General features: G+C 31.2%; 2 protein-coding genes and 1 long non-coding RNA gene across 8 annotated transcripts; 1 reads left to right on the top strand and 2 right to left on the bottom strand.

Annotated features, from left to right (window-relative positions):
- Positions 1–3181: 3181 nt before the first annotated feature.
- On the bottom strand, positions 3182–9734 carry PhKgamma (Phosphorylase kinase gamma). Of its 6 annotated transcripts, none has more exons than XM_074184305.1 (11): positions 9522–9734; positions 9338–9460; positions 9117–9286; positions 8774–9058; positions 8573–8663; positions 8479–8508; positions 8067–8173; positions 7913–8010; positions 6251–6337; positions 3653–3811; positions 3182–3547 (listed from the first exon to the last, which is right to left on the bottom strand). In XM_074184305.1, exons 2-11 carry the CDS (start codon positions 9427–9429, stop codon positions 3413–3415), a joined length of 1254 nt encoding a protein of 417 aa, XP_074040406.1. In that variant the 5' UTR covers positions 9430–9460; positions 9522–9734; the 3' UTR covers positions 3182–3412. The 6 variants fall into 6 exon arrangements, with proteins under 6 accessions (XP_074040406.1, XP_074040408.1, XP_074040409.1 ...); XM_074184307.1 differs by having other exon boundaries at positions 9338–9483; positions 9542–9734; XM_074184308.1 differs by having other exon boundaries at positions 9563–9734.
- A 1447-nt stretch (positions 9735–11181) lies between these two features.
- Positions 11182–13185, top strand: LOC111502692 (cytochrome b-c1 complex subunit Rieske, mitochondrial). The gene is made up of 3 exons (XM_023156834.2): positions 11182–11518; positions 11762–12000; positions 12914–13185. Exons 1-3 carry the CDS (start codon positions 11232–11234, stop codon positions 13099–13101), a joined length of 714 nt encoding a protein of 237 aa, XP_023012602.2. The 5' UTR covers positions 11182–11231; the 3' UTR covers positions 13102–13185.
- LOC141486408 (uncharacterized) lies at positions 12975–13296 on the bottom strand. The gene is made up of 2 exons (XR_012467816.1): positions 13203–13296; positions 12975–13039 (listed from the first exon to the last, which is right to left on the bottom strand). It is a non-coding gene; the product is annotated as an uncharacterized lncRNA (long non-coding RNA).
- Between the last annotated feature and the right edge of the window lie 3174 nt (positions 13297–16470).

Genomic DNA, 16470 nt, shown 5'->3' with positions numbered 1-16470 from the left:
AGAAGTTTCTTTAAGAGACAAATGAGACAATATTGAAATACAGGAAGGGAAAAATATCCTTTCGAAACAACTACTTTCAAACGAAAGTAATTGACAATGTTTCATGGTGAATTTTACTAGTTCAGACTTCCATTGTCTAATATGATTCAAAATATATAAACAAATAAAACTAGAATGAATAGCTGAAATATCAATTATATTAAGCAATGAAACGTGAAATGAAAATACAATAAAACTAATTAAATAATCAAAATGAAAATGATCATATAGTAAAAAGAAATAAAAAAATAATAAGCAAAAAATTGAAAAAGATTCCAAACTAACGATTGTGGATACCATTGTATATAGACTACACAGTGGATACTAACAAATGAAACGTCATGAAGTAACTTGGGTTGAATTTTTTTCATTTGTTTTATTGTATTTTCATTTCACGATTTATTGCTTAATATAATTGATATTGTACCTATTAATTCTAATTTTATTTGTTCTTTCATAGATTTTTGAATCATATTAGACAATGGAAGTCCGAACTAGTAAAATCAACTACTTTCCTATTTACATGGTCTACCAGCCCTGATTTTCTCTAATACTTCTGTTCTTTTATTATTTGGGAGGTTCTTCCCGTTTGGCGAATATAAAGTTTTGGGCAAGAACCACAAGTCAACTTATATACTCCTGATCTATCCAAAAGTGTTCATTGTTTTTAACAAATTTGTTTGAATTATTTGCCACGTCAAAGTTTTTCTTTTTCAAAAACGAGCGATGTTATTGGCCAAAGTACGTCAATGTCCTATAATTCTCATTATCGTTTCTTGAAGTAAGATAGACCTAGAAAATTATTTGTTTTTGTTTTTTTTTAATGTTGATGATAGGTATCTACCTTGTAACAGTTGTCGATAGCAACTTGTTTATGATGATGAAAATTAATAACATTATACATGATTATAATACAACAATTTTCACAAACTTTTTTCAATTCTAGAGTTGAAAAATGTTTGTAGTATATTCAATAGCCTGTGTAGCATACTATTGTGCTGCTACTATAATATAGTAGTATCAACATATTATGTTGATAAATTAATTATGAAAATTTCTGTATGAGATGGTCATACTGATAGAGCCTCCCAAGCCGGACGAATTGAGGAAGAAAAGTCACCTGGGATAGAGTAGTCCCTAGTAACCCTTACCTGTTGTGTTATGCAAAAGAAGGATAAATGGTGTCTAGGCCTTGTCAGGTATCACCAAGTCTCTGGTATACGAAGTAACCTCCCAGAGTATTTAGCCTTATATCCATGTAGACTATTTAGAGGGCTCCATGGAAATGATAAACCATTTTCCCCATACTCGTGTGAACTTAATGGACACAATTACAAATGAAAGGAATTCCTCTGGCTCGATGAGAGTAGTATGAGGCAACCTACAAAACAGTAAGGCAGCTCTGATAGTTCTACAAAGGTTATGGAAAAGCTTGATATTGCTCTCATACTCTGAGTCTACAAAGGAAATATAATGAGATTCGGAGAGATTCGGCATAATTATCTGAAAAAGAGTATAATGCTCATGTTGAGTAATTTTTGTAGCAGGAAATTGATAGCGGTCAGATTAAAAACTAACCTTTTAAAAGGCCAATAAAATCAAAAGGTCCATAACTGAATACAAAAAAGTAAATCTAAAAGAGATTCATGGGGAATGTTGAACAGGCCTAAGTTTTTGCCTAATTCTATAAGATACTCTCGAAGGGACCTCAGGTCTCCAAAAATAGTCTAAAAACAAATACCGAGGAGTCCACAAAAATAGGATAAGAGAGCTTCTCCGAGTGTATTAAGGGCTGTACAACGGAGAGCTCAACTGCAGTCAATGCAACAAAGAGACAGAGATAGCTCATCATATTTTATGCAAACTTAGTTCATACTATCTAAATTTACATTTCTTAATTATTGACTTTGAAGTCAAGCAAGTATAGCAACAAGCCCATAAATGAAAAAAATATAGTCCTGTCATTTTTTGTTGTGGATAATAGTGAGAGCAGTCAAGATCTGAATGTAAAGGTGATCTTCGTAAACACAAAATTTTAAATTTTTATTGGTATTTATTATTACTAAGATAGATCTCTAGGAATGGTTCTTAGGTATGATCATACATTTGAAACACTCAATATAAAAATAACATAAAACATATTGGAAATGCAAATTTAATGCAACTTTGAAGACTTAATAACGAAAAATATTATACATACATATAATTTGTGAAATTAGTATCAAGGATTGTTATGACATATACGTTAGTCAAACTGGATATTCCATAAAAAATTATTTTGAAGAAGATGTAAATATCGAGTTTCCAAAGTCCAGTGTTACATGATTTATAGAAAAGTCATAGAATCAGGGACATTTTTTGAACTTTTTGGAAAACGGTACACATTTAACTTTGTAGTTTGATTAGCTGCACAAGATGTTTTTGTAATTACATCGAGAAGATGTAATAGATCTTATGTAATTCTTCAGGAAACATAATAAGTGTTTAATTTCTTATATAGGTTTGCTAGAGATCCCATTTGTTCTACTTTGTGTGTATCTGATATTCCATGAAGACATTTTTGAAAAATCCCTTAACCAATTTCTAGTTCTTTTTGGAAGGAATAATAACTTTTAAGGGAACTTTCTTCTTGAGTAGGCTCGGATATATCAAGATTTTTTCTGAGACCTTATTGATTAAATTTGAAGAATACCTTCTGCAGTTATAATGGCAGTCAACATGAGTTTTAGTTAAAAATTAGTTTTCCGAGTGAACAGCTGTGGTTTCTATAAACGAAAAACCTTCAAATTCAAACGAGATATTAACTTTTACCAATCATGAGTGGAAATCACTAACCAACTGGCTATCATCCAAACAATCTTGAAACAAACTGAATTATAAACATTTTCCAATTATTATTTATATCTAGTGTATTCAAAATGTACCTCTGGAGGTTTTTGCAGTTGAGGAGCATCAAAAAAATTAGATCAGAATGTTAAGATTTTTATGTTACATCAGAGAAAATTCCAACAAAGGGTGTATTGCTGGTGGTGATATTTTTGAAGATATATGTGTAATGGAAGTCTATATGACTTCTATGTTACCTTGGAGGTTATTAATGGAGAAAGTAAAAATGTATCAAAGGGTGATCAAAACAACTGTATTCAATTATTTATTATTGTATAATACCGAATAGCGGGTACTCAAAAAAGAAAACAATAATAAATGTACAAAACAGTCCTACAATGGAAAAATATGCAATACTGCATTGTGAACATTGAGGCAGAAAAAAAATTCAAATATCACGTAAATAAATAGTATACAGAATTCAACAATAATCTGCTGAGTAAATTAACCTAAACTGTCAACCAAATTTATCTAATATATCGAATTACTATCGACTCAAGTTCGCCAAATATATCTGTTTTAGCTCTGTTTTTGGCGAGTTTTCGAATAAGGCGGCCCGATTTTGTCCTTCTCCTTTTTTCACCCAATGTCCATAGACACGAAAAGCACAGCCGTCAACGACCTGAAACCAAAGTGGAATAGAATAAAATGAAATATTCAGCGTACCAGATTTGTTTGAAAATTCATTTTAATTTTCAACATTTGATACAAACAAGAATACCATTACCTTTCTCAAAAGCTTTAATCGATATGGGTCTGTTCGTGCTATTGCCAAATTTAATGGTTCAGGGGTGAATCGAAGCCTTTGTATTCTAATCATTGATCGCACTACCAAGATGGCCCATTTGAACTTATTTCTTGCATTGAATTCCGTATGATGAAGTTTCTAGAAATGGGTAAATACACTTTAGCTAATATTGGTTTCAGTTTGATGTCAAGAGAGATTTATAACAGGCAATGTGTTAAAGAGTTACAGATGGTTGAAGTGGAGAAGGCATGTATGCAATGGGTTGACCTGTTGAATGAGTTGAAATTAATAGTAGAACTGACTAAAAACTGTTTTCGGTTATTTTATATAGTTACATATATGCTTGTTATTTATGTATACAGAATAATAAAAACAAAAATAAATCACTTTGCATGGTTTGACTGTTTTACAATATACAGGGCTATTCAAATACGTTTCTGTACATGGGGATCTCGTAAACGATAAGAGGTAGAGTGTCGGTTAAATTGTGGCAAAGTTGTGTATTTTAGAGACCTATTCAATGATGTAAAGAAATCGAATATAGCTCTTTTGGTTCTGGAGATATACAGGAAAAACCAAAAAATCCTAAATTATATTTTTGACTACATCTCATACTGAGAAATTGAATTTTATTTTATATTTGGGGATGTTTCGGTAATATATTATTATAATTGGGTGAATTATTCCCTTTCAAATTACAGTCCTGGATATTGGTTGACTGAGTTAAATAAAAACACAATAGTAACTTTTACGTCTCCCTATGAACCATAGAGTTTTTGGAGAGTTTTTTTCAAGTACCTATTCATATTTCCATTCCTCTGAGCGTTTTCTACAATGAACTTCGAATAACAAAACCTTTCATGATTATCTGAAACATATCTACAACGAAAATATATTATATGTGTTTTAATGAGCAGAAAAAGAAATGATAGCAATAATAACATTCAAAACCAACACTATTAATTGTAATGAAATCATCAGAATAGTCACCAAAATAGTAAGATCATCAGATCTTACTATTTTGGACTATTTTCTATGGGGGACATTGAAAAATATGATTTACCTACGCTGGCAAAGAGATAGAAAATGTGGAAGACTCGAGATTGAGGATTTTGAATGATTTTGCAAAAATGCAGCAAATAAGTGTGTTAAGGGCAATAAATAATTTAAAAAACCGAGTTCAAAAATGTCTCGAAATGGAATGACTCCAATTCGAACATTCATTGCGCCATTAATTTTTTTGTGTATATAAATTACTTCATTTCAATTCTCATTACAATTATAGTATTCGTTTCGGATGTTATTATTGTTATTATTGTGTTTTTATTCAACTCAGTCAACCAATTTCCAGGTCCGTAATTCAAAAGGCAATAATTCACACAATTATAATCAAATATTACCCAACAACTCGAAATATACAGGTCCGCATTTAAAAATTCAAAGATGGGGGTGACCCTGTATAATAAATCAAGTGCCAATAGCAAAATGTGGACAGAGTTTCACTATGTCTGTGAATAAATAAAAAAGATATAGGCAAAAATAATTTGAGATTTTTTGGTTTTTCCTGTATATCTCTAGAACTAAAAGAGCTATATTTGAGTTTTTTACACCAATGAATAGGTCTCTAAAATATGCAACTTTGCCATAATTTAACCGACACTCTATCTCTTATCGTTTACGAGATCCCCATATACAGAAACGAACTTGAATAGCCCTGTATATTCACCATTTTTTACATATGTTTCAATCAACTTTCAAAACAACATGAGTGCCTGATCATGTGTATACTGTTTTGGCAAACAAATGATTGAGAATAATTTCAGTAGCATAAAATAGGAATTTGTGTGAACAATTCTTATAAGGTTTCATTTGGAAATATCCACATTGTTCCCTTCTGTTTATTTTTAGGTTTGTTCGTCCAGATCCAATAAACATTTCTTTTCACTAACGAACTCGAGGTTTTTTTCTGTGTGAGGTATGCCACATGAGGAACTTACATTGTCAGTCGAATCACAATATTATCAAATCAATTGAACCAGTGACATAGAAATGGTTTCAGATTGAACGGTTCATTTGAAAGGTAATATAGACAAAGTGAATGGTTTAAGCATTATATTTAACAAAATATTCAAGGAAATTGGTGAAGAATTCTCGATCAATCTAATATTGTGCTGTTCAGCACAGCAAAAAAAACATTTTTTTACCTAACAAAAAATCCTCTACGAAAAGCAACCTTCAAGAATTAAAACTTGTATGAACTAATGAATTAATGAGGTTTTACTTTCAAAGTGCGATTCCTATTATAGCTGAAGATATTGCATCAGAAAGCTCATCAAAAATAATCACGGCCAAGATTGCTTCACCCAGAGACCAAGTTCTCACACTGAAAATTGTGTTATATATATATATATATATATACATATATATATATATATATATATATATATATATATATATATATATATGTATATTTCTCATGTATTGAGGTTTATGCGGCCTACATGCCTTCATTCTTCTTGTATAAAACGTTAGTAACAGAAGAAAAGCACCCAAAATATGATTTTCAAAATATTTTACCAGTGCCAGTTCAGAAATACGACTAAAGCGCCTGCTAGATTTTCTCAATGATTGTTTCAGTGGGGCTATGTCTTGATCCCACAGTTGCTGAAATATTATCACAGTGCAGAATAGAAATGGGTTTCAATGCTTGAAAAGCTGTGAATTGTCAGGGAAAGAGAAATGAATATTAAACCCTATGAATGAAGACTGCAAACGCTTAAACTAAATTTGTTAAATGAACATTATATAAATATTTTAGTTAATGTTTTCGTAATGAGATACTCAATACTGCAATACCCATTATATTGTTTTCATGAAATATTTCCCGCTTTGAATATATCAACTGTAATATGTTTTATATTTTGAATATTCTTAAAAATTAATACGTAGATTATTTTCTATCCTATGAATGTGCCATGTGACTGAAAGAAACCAATTTGATGAGACTGATTTCCAGCTCGATTAGCTTTTCTACCTGTGATGGAAATTGTTTTTCTTGGACACGTTAAATATATCTACAGTGGACACAATAAACCATGACCCGTCATATGTACTGCCCCGTAATTGTGCACAAAAGTTGTATCGACTAGAACCCTTGATTGTATTCGATTACTTTTTTGCGTTTCTTTTTCCCAAATATCTTTTTTCTCTAACACAGATTCTTATTTGCACATGATGCACAGACACTGGCCATGTCTCATGCTGTGTACCTACTGAAAAGATACACAATTTGATATTAATTAATTTATGGCCCCTCTTGGATGGCGTTAATTTCGTTAATTTGAGTACTTTGGTTTTTCCTTTTCTTTGGTCAAAAAGTGGCTCAACTCAAATATTATTTTGAAAAAAATAGATAACAGAGCCATCGAAATAATAATAATTCTGCCTAAAAGTTCATATATTTGAAAATAACATATTATTATAATTAATTCAATTATAACAAAAAACATACCTAATGAATATATTGTCAACAATATTACTATATCACTACCAATCCTGGAAGAATGAAATTCAAATCATGACTTTTCCAAAACATGAAAAAATAATTATAATACAGTTAGCTAAAAATTATAAAAACAATGAGTTACTAATTAGACTATTCAGAGGTTGTTATTGCACAACTTCCCCAATATTACAAATATAGATTAGTTGTTGGTCTAGATTTGTTAATTTCTCAGATTGTGGATAGTTAAAAACTCAAAAATATCAGTAGAATATTCCTGTAAATTAAATTTTATATCAATACTTTTCCATAAATTTCGTTTTCAGTATTTGAAAGAAATTTCTATGCAGAATCTACACATTCGTAAGAAGTTTTTGATATTTATATTTCTTCATTTCTTCTAATCTTTTTGGAGGTAAAAAAGGCTCGCGGAATTCAAAGTAGATAGCTCTTACGGAAAAATAGTATCAACAGTATTGTGTTTATTTGAAATTTCTAAAATGATAGTAATGAAAAAATATATAGATGAAATAAGAATCTTAGTTTTAGCGTTTGAGAAGATGAGGGTTTGTCTATAGTAATAACAATTTACAAAACAGTAACAAATAAAGCAAATGGCTGAATGTTTCTATAACAACTTTCAATCAGTCTAAGCACAAATGAACTTTGCATTCTTGAAAGCTTGAGTCTGGAAAGTATTTGACACAAACACGATCAGTAATTTGAAAAGTACTTACCACTGTCTGGAAAAATGGATGAGCTAAAGCTTTTTCTAAGCTTATTCGTTTCTTAGGATCAACAACCAACATTTTTCTAATTAGATCTTTTGGTGATTCTGAAACCAATAATGATTTTAGGAAGATAATTGACAATTATTCATTGAGAGTTAACCTGATATATCTGCCCATTCTGGTGAAGAAAATGAATACTTTCCTTCCATTATATTTCTGAGCATCACCATTTGTTTTCTATTCCAAAAAGGTGGACAACCCACCAACCTTAAATGGTAAATAAAATACTGCACAAGAGTTAATTGAATAAAAATGTATTTTTGATTGATAATTTCTCATATATTAAGGCACCTGAATAAGAATAGTGTTTTGAAAATGTCTCAGACTTTTCAAGGAGTGAATCATTGAATACAATATTAGAAACTATCAACAGAAGATGGAGTAGATGTGAAGTAAACATTTTTTTATTAATAATTGTGATGTATGTTACATAATGTGTAGTGTCTTAATTATGCATAACAAAAACTGAAATTTGAATAGAATAGGCCTTATTCAGAATTTCAAATACTCACAGTGTATACATGATAACACCACATGCCCATCTGAAAAAATATAAAATCATTTCAAAAACAAATACAATTGATTATTACCATTGTGCCAACCTACATATCCACCTCAAAAGAGTATCCTGGAGCATCTTCTAACATGTTGCATTTTAAAGTTTCTGGGGCAAGATATCCAGGAGTGCCACATAAATCTAAAATTTGATATGTAATACTCAGAAATAATTTTCCAATACTAGTATAACTATTATACTAGGTATATAGTTTTTCTATAGACACTGAAATCAAATTTTGAAAGAATTACCCTGCAACAGCTCTCCGTCTTTCAAAATTTTAGCAAATCCAAAGTCAGTAATTTTTACATTCAAGTTGTCATCAAGAAGGATATTTTCTGGCTTCAAATCTCTGTGAACAACATGTCTTGAATGAACATGTTGAACTCCCTCTAATATTTGCTTCATAATATACCTTGTTTTCTTCTCTGAAAGTGCAACTACTGATGTCAAATAATCAAACAATTCACCGTGTTTGCATAGCTCAAATACCAAAAATATAAATGTTCTGGATTCAAAGACATCTTGCAATTCAACTGAAATCAATAAAAAATCACATTCAGTCATTCAAATATAACCGCTGAAGTTACTCACTAATGTAAGGATGTCCCACAACATGCCTCAAAATATCAATTTCTTGTCTAGTTGCCTCAAGAGAAGAGCTATCATGTACACCATCACTTGTACTCAAATCAATTATTTTCGCAGCAAATTCCTTTCCAGTTTCCTTCTCTATGCACCTTCGAACAGTTGAAGAGATACCTCTGAAAATCTAAGCTGTAAAAATATAAGAAACATTGAGGACTTTGCTTTACCTCCCCAGTATTTCTTTTGGCTCATACTTTGCATAGAATTCTTTAGCAGCACCTTTATCTGGTAGGTTATCGTATTCTTCTTCTTTAGCCATTCTCACTATAATGCAAAAAAGTAGACAAAAACTAAAAATAAGTATTGTCCTATACTAAAAGAACCATTTTTTAAAAGGTATTTGAATCTAACCACTAATTGTAAAATATTACATGATGAAGAAATCGTCTTACAGAATATTACAACTTTAAATTGAAAGGGTTATATTTTCCTTTACATTTGATGTTTTTTTTCCTATAAACCGATTTCTATTACCAAAATAACGCTTAAACTAGCAAAAAGTACTAAAACTAAATCAGTTTTCAGAAGAAAGCATCCCAGACGTCCGACTTTGACATAGACATACGACAACTATGTTGCCAATGTTGCCATCACCAAATCAACTGAAAACTTATAGCTCCGTTCGTTTGTTAAAAAGATTATATAGCTAACAAATCGCTGATATCAATGCACGTTTAAATGGAACTCACAAAAGTTGATGCTAAAAATCATTAAATAATGCCATTGGGAGGTTAGATTCTGGAATTAGTTCTATAAAAATTAACTTTTAAAATACCGAATAAAATGATTGGCAACAGAATCCAAAGGATATTTGATAGGTAGAATTGTAAATTCTGCTGAAAAATTATATAATGGAAACACTTCCGCTACACTGTCTCTCGACCCTTGTTCTAACCAAGTTGACATAATAAATAATTGACTTCAACCAAAACTAGGTTAGATTTCTTTATATACATCTTGATGAACCATTATATTTTTCGTAATGAGGTTCACTTAATGAGTGTCAGTAAATGAATAGCTAGTATCAGTTATTTTGTTGGTTTGTTGTATCTTGATTATGTTAATAGCCAGTAACTAATTTATACCTATATTTCTATTCCCCTGTTATTATAACACCAGTCACATCAATATCAATGATTTTTCATTTATCATGTAGTCGTTCTCTAAAGCGTGCTTTGATCAACGTGTTTCTATGTGATGGAGTTGGCCCTTACTTGATGAAAATCCATAACATATCCAAATAACACTTCACTCTGAGATTTTCACTGGACAGTTCATAGAACCACAACACATGTTCCACTATACAACAGACGTGTTCATTCATAGAGTTCCTATATGTATTCGTCAACCTCATTGAAAGATCTATATACCAACCTGTGACATTATATTCCTTTTTCTACACCCGTACTCTAACAATACACTTAAATGACCATAATCCGTTTCATAATGATATCCATTATGATACAGATTTTTCATAACGATACAGATTATCAACCAATAGAAACCCATAATTTTTCAATCAAGAATCCTGTTCCTTTGTTTGTCCTATATTCTAACCTAAGTAACTAATTGCTTTATTTGTCAAAATCAGTTTTCATATTACCTACCTATATTATCAAAATGTCTGAAAACAGCGATATAGAAGGAATACCATCGACTCCAATATTTTTAAAAGATCAGATTAATTACAGTTGTTATATTCAATATAAATATAATTAGAATCTTTATAGTTTTCATATATCCATGATAATACCATTAAGTTTGTGTTTTTTTAAAAAAATATGAGTTAATTACTGTAAATGTGTTCAATACAAATATAATATTTATAGTTTTTCATTATTTATCGGGTTTAGAAAAAATAGCGTATGCAACTCTCATGTAATGGTTATTAATACACTCGCATATACCATACAAAACTCGCCTTCGGCTCGTTTCGTATCCCGGATAATGCTCGTGTCTTAATAACCATCATTACATGATCGTTGCATAATATACTATTTTTCAAGTTAGTTGTCATGTCATATCCATTTTAGCAATATAAATAAAAGGTATAATGTCAGAATGATGTTTAAAGTATTTCTGTTAGATGTTATGAACCATTTGAACAGAAATTTAGGTTTGGTGCATAAGAAATACTCCCCAATTCAAAATCTATTATTATTAAATGGTTTCCGGAAATCTCATACTGATATTCAAGTTCCGGACTTTTCAAAATACAGAAGGGGAAGTGTTGCGAATTCAGATGAGAAAGCTTCAGTCTCAGAAGACTCCCGAAAATGTTTTACGTATTTAATGTCTGCAACTTTTTCAGTCGTGAGTTTGTATGCTACTAAAGGATTCATATATAGGTAAGTTATAAATGGAAACGCCCTCTTGGCATCCATCAAAATGGTTGATTCTGATTATGAACAAATATATAGGCATATATATTTATATACATATACACATAATAAAAACTCGCAATGAAGTGTTGCATATAAATACCTACATTACCATGGACTTTCATTAAATATCAACAAATTCCATGGCGCATTTTATTTATGAATCTTATAGTGAAGACTCGAAAACATAACAGATATTCCGTTCCACAGCCATGTTATGGTGATGGCACCTTCAAAAGATGTTCTAGCACTATCAAAAATAGAAATAAATCTAAAAGAAATACCGGAAGGTAAGTCAGTTACGTTTAAATGGAGAGGAAAACCCCTATTTGTTAGGCATCGTACTGCCGAGGAAATTCGAGTTGCACAATCTGTTCCTTTGTCATCACTTAGAGATCCAGAAGATGATGCAAAACGAACAAAAATACCGGAGTTCTTAGTAGTTGTTGGTGAGTAAATAAGTGCGGAAAAATATTTTCTAGGATTAAGGTTTAACTAAAATATTCGTGTCTCTTTGAAAATTGATAAAATAGTACCTTGATTTTTTTTTCTGATTAATTCGGCCGTTACTTGATGCAGATCCATAGTAATTTCATAAACTACACCTAACGATTTGATCTTCACAAACTGTATTTTCAAAAAACATGTAGTGAATTCACTATCTACGAAAAAGCTACTGTGAAAATAAAGTTTGTGAAGATCAAATCGTTAGGTGTATATGATGGAATCGGCCGATACTTGATGCGTGTCTTAAGACACGCTGATTAGGGCACGCCCGAGGAAGCCGTTGTATGGCGAAACACGTGTTGCGTTTTTGTAAAACTGTCCAGTGAAAATCACACAATAAAGTGTTTTTAGAATACGTTCGTTAGGTGTAGTTTGTGAAATTATAATATTGAATTTTAATGGAACATATGTCGAGACCTGAGTCGGTTCAGTAATTGGAATTTGAAAAATAAAGATGCTTACAATTTAAAGAACACGTTTAAAAAATATATATATTTTATACAGTACAACTGAGTTATGTCGACGAGTACATTTAAGAACAAAGCAGTATAATTTAAAATTGGGATTTATAAAACGACAAATGTCTATATACTTGAAAAACTCAAATTACAGAAAGCGTTTTTTATTGAAAAATATTTTTTTCTTTTTTTTTTGATATATTATTAGGTAGAGATCTTATTTTTTGTGGTAATTTGTTATAAAATTCACCACACACAATGAGATCTGTACCTAATAATAACCATTTTCTGGTATATATACTATTACTTTTCAACACATTATTAGACCGATTTTTTCATTCTCCATAAGAATATTCTGTTCTTAAGAAAAATAGTCAATATTTTTTTTTTATAATAGGTGTTTGCACCCATTTGGGATGTGTACCAATTGCAGATGCAGGTGATTTTGGTCCGGGAGGTTATTACTGTCCTTGCCATGGATCTCATTTTGATGCAGCAGGAAGAGCCAGAAAAGGACCTGCACCTAAAAATTTGGAAGTCCCAGAATATACTTTTGTTGGAGATAAAACGTTGATTGTTGGTTGATAATCTTTCCCAAACAAAAATCAAGTTTTAATGATAGTTCATCTTTTAAAATTCTATTAAATTAAGTTTCGACGATATTATGGATATACTTTTTTATTTACCACAAATGTTTGAAAACTTGAATTCATTTTTTCATCACGACAAACGTTGAATATTATTTGTGACCCTGTTTGTAATTCACTTTGAACAACCACTTCTAATTCAAGTGTTGAATTAAGATTATTTTTCAATACTAGTCGACAACACCATTACGCTAGATGGCAGAGCCGAAGAATAAGGAAATATCCTTGCCGGTGAAATGTGCGGATTTGAGGACTCCTTGGATTACAATACGTGTGGGTTGCTATTTTATTTTTGGTTCTTTCTCCAATTTGGAAGAGGGTGAGTTATGATATCGAAAGCAGCGGTTTGATAACAATCATAATCACATGAACACAGGGTTGAAGATCGGAATAAGGACACAAGAGATAACATATGAAAGACTACCAAGAGCGTTTTTTCTGTTCTTATAGATATAAGTTCACGTGATCTATTCATTTGTTGATGAGGCTAACTTCATTGATTAAATGCCCATCAAGAAAATTGTTGCAGTGCTGACGTTTGGGAGCAGCGTTTGTTTTGAATAAGTTAACAAGTTCTGCGATTATACTGGAAACATACGAATCTTCACAAATCACAGACCACGTTCACATGGCATCCTAAAGGAGTCCGTGTTAGGAATCACACGTTAAAAGGTAAGACCTCGTTAGTCCTTAGCTCGCACAAGTTGCTCAACTTCTGAGAGTTGTCGTTCGTATGGGGGCGGCAGCTGATTAACGAAAAAACAGATTTTAAAACAGATTTTTTATAATCAGTGTTGCAAAAACAGACTTTATTGCATGTGTGAACAACATTTTCATCGAGCATTAACAAATCGGTTTATCAACGCTATAAACTCTTTGAAAAGAGGATAAATCACAAGTGATGAATGAAATTAGACGGGAAAAAAATTAGGTTGATAAAATATTTTAGCATTCGGCAGAACATTAAAATGTACGTTTACAATTGATAAGAAGGAACAGTAAAATGAAGATTCCTGGTGCAAATGCATTTTCACTAATTTTTCCCCACAATATAAACGTCCAAATAAATGGTCATAGAAAATATTCCCTCAAAAGTTTTCAGTTTATGAGAGAAATCCCTCATCTTTTTGACAGCGCATATGATAAATTTGAGAACAGTCAGTCGAATGCTATTTAAGCAACAATGGTGCTGGGGACGAGTTTTATAAAAATATATGTATCTATAGATACGCCACATAACACCTAACAGAAGAGACACTCAGCACGGATTAGGAATCAAGAATTTTTGACAGTATTGAGGTGATTATTGTCAAAGTAAACATTTCGTCGAGTTGTTGGTAAATATGAAGCTAGTTACGTTAAAATGTTGACCTAACATCCTAATATATCATCGAAGATGTTTTAAAAGAATTGAATTCAGCACTGAAAAATGACATTAAACACCTCCACCACAGAATATAGGTCACAGAAACCGGACTTCTCAACATCAAAGTGCCGCCAGTTGGGCACCTCTTCTGTGGTATTCTGTGGTTACGCTTGATCCGTGTAAATGCTTCCCAGGGTTCGTAGCTGCGCTCATTACTAAAAAACGGAAAGCACTACGCTGAATATAGCGTGAAAGGTCTTTTGTAAATCAACTATTATAGACAGTGTATTATATATCAAATATGTAAAATTTAAAAAATGAATGGGAGATATACTCAACCTATTTGTCTGTTGACTGTCATTTCATTATATTCTGTTCTGTTTTTCCGTTAATTATCTGTCGGCCCCATACGAACGACAACTCTCAGAAGTTAGGAAACTTGTGTGAGCTAAGGACTAACGAGGTCTTACCTTTTAACGTGTGATTCCTAACACATTCCTAACAATATGTCAGTTTTCAAATTTTATTGCAAAGGCACAATCGAATTAATCATGGAATCTCAACATATTTATATAATTTTTTATAAACATTGGCATTAGATATGGATGACTGGAATCATTCATTTCAACATTTTCAAATGCATCGTCTCTGTAAACTACCTATAGAAATTTTCCATAAAAAGTATATGCGGTTCATTTCGTAAATTTTTTATAAATTGTAGAATACATTGAGTCTACCACATGTCCTCTTCATGGAGGTGAGGACATATGCTCCTGACCGATGAATAATAATGAATGGTCCATATGTACCTTAACGAGGCGGATTTTAACAGAACGCTATTATTCCACTCAACCACATAAAAAAAACACTACAAAATCAGTTCAACAGACATATTTTTTGCAGAAAAGCGGCTGGCTGTAACTCCAAAAAGTAGACATGCCTAATAATTTTCCTGTTATTTTTTTAGACTTACATACAATTCGTATTTACTTTTGAGTTGTGATTTTTAATTATTGACATATAATGATAGTTATCAGCGCACAACGAATATGGACATACTGGATTGCTTACTTATATCGCCACGTTAAACAAGCGCCGAGCAAATGTGACGTAACACTGGTGACAGTTTTAGTAGTTGCCATAAGACTGTGTGTTATTTTAACATTTTTTGAGGATTATTTTCAGACAGTATTACATTGTTTTTGTTTATTTTCATTAAATTTTTATTTAACCACAGCAATTAGGTTTCTGAAACATTGAGTTTTTTATTATGAAAGTCGTATTTTTTTGTGCTTTTTGGACATTTTTTAAACTGGTGTAACGAGTAGACGCCATATAAGAGTCTATTATTTTCTTCCGTTTTGAGGTTTGTTTTTTTGTTTTTTGAACATTTTTAAATTGAGGTAAAAATTAAAAATATTCACATTTTTGTAAGTAATAGCAATAATTGTCTAACCATTGAATAACTTTGTAATTTTTAGTTAAAATGCTTGGTCGTATTTGTGCAGTGTCACCTTGCAAAAGCAATCAGTTGACTTTAAAGAAATGTGGTGTTACTGATGTAATATTTCACTCTTTTCCTATTACTAAGAATATGGTTTCCACAACTTTGCAAAAAGAATGGATTCGTCGCTGCAAAAGAGGGGATAAATTCACTCTCAAAAATTTTACAGAAAATCATTATGAACGTTACCTTGAAAATAAATTGTTAGGTAAAAACTTATTAATTTACTGCTTAAAATAAATATGTTTTTTATAGATTTGCCTTTGCGTCGTAAATTAAAAAATACTGCTTTATCTAGTGTTAACCTAAATTATCCAACAATTGATAGAGGGAAGTTTTACAGAATACAAGTCGTAATATTAGAATCTTACAGAAAAAACACAATGAAACTATCAGTATGTTACTTGATTCAAATTTGGATAATGCTCTAATGTAGT

The sequence above is a fragment of the Leptinotarsa decemlineata genome, unplaced genomic scaffold, assembly GCF_025532065.1.
Source record: "Leptinotarsa decemlineata unplaced genomic scaffold, Ldec_3_MD MMD2_tig00026354_RagTag_RagTag, whole genome shotgun sequence".
NCBI classification, from domain to species: Eukaryota; Metazoa; Arthropoda; class Insecta; order Coleoptera; family Chrysomelidae; genus Leptinotarsa; species Leptinotarsa decemlineata.
The sequence above is the reverse complement of the archived record's forward strand: the minus strand, read 5'-3'. Positions and strand labels throughout refer to the sequence as shown.

Coding starts and splice junctions, on each gene's coding strand:
- PhKgamma (XM_074184305.1), bottom strand. CDS start 9,429: ATGGCTAAAGAAGAAGAATACGATAACCTACCAGATAAAGGTGCTGCT. Junction 6,338..7,912: donor ATCCATTTTTCCAGACAGTG/GTAAGTACTTTT, acceptor ATAATATTTCAG/CAACTGTGGGATCAAGACAT. Junction 3,548..3,652: donor GATTAAAGCTTTTGAGAAAG/GTAATGGTATTC, acceptor CTTTGGTTTCAG/GTCGTTGACGGCTGTGCTTT.
- LOC111502692 (XM_023156834.2), top strand. CDS start 11,232: ATGATGTTTAAAGTATTTCTGTTAGATGTTATGAACCATTTGAACAGA. Junction 11,519..11,761: donor ACTAAAGGATTCATATATAG/GTAAGTTATAAA, acceptor TCCGTTCCACAG/CCATGTTATGGTGATGGCAC. Junction 12,001..12,913: donor GGAGTTCTTAGTAGTTGTTG/GTGAGTAAATAA, acceptor TTTTTATAATAG/GTGTTTGCACCCATTTGGGA.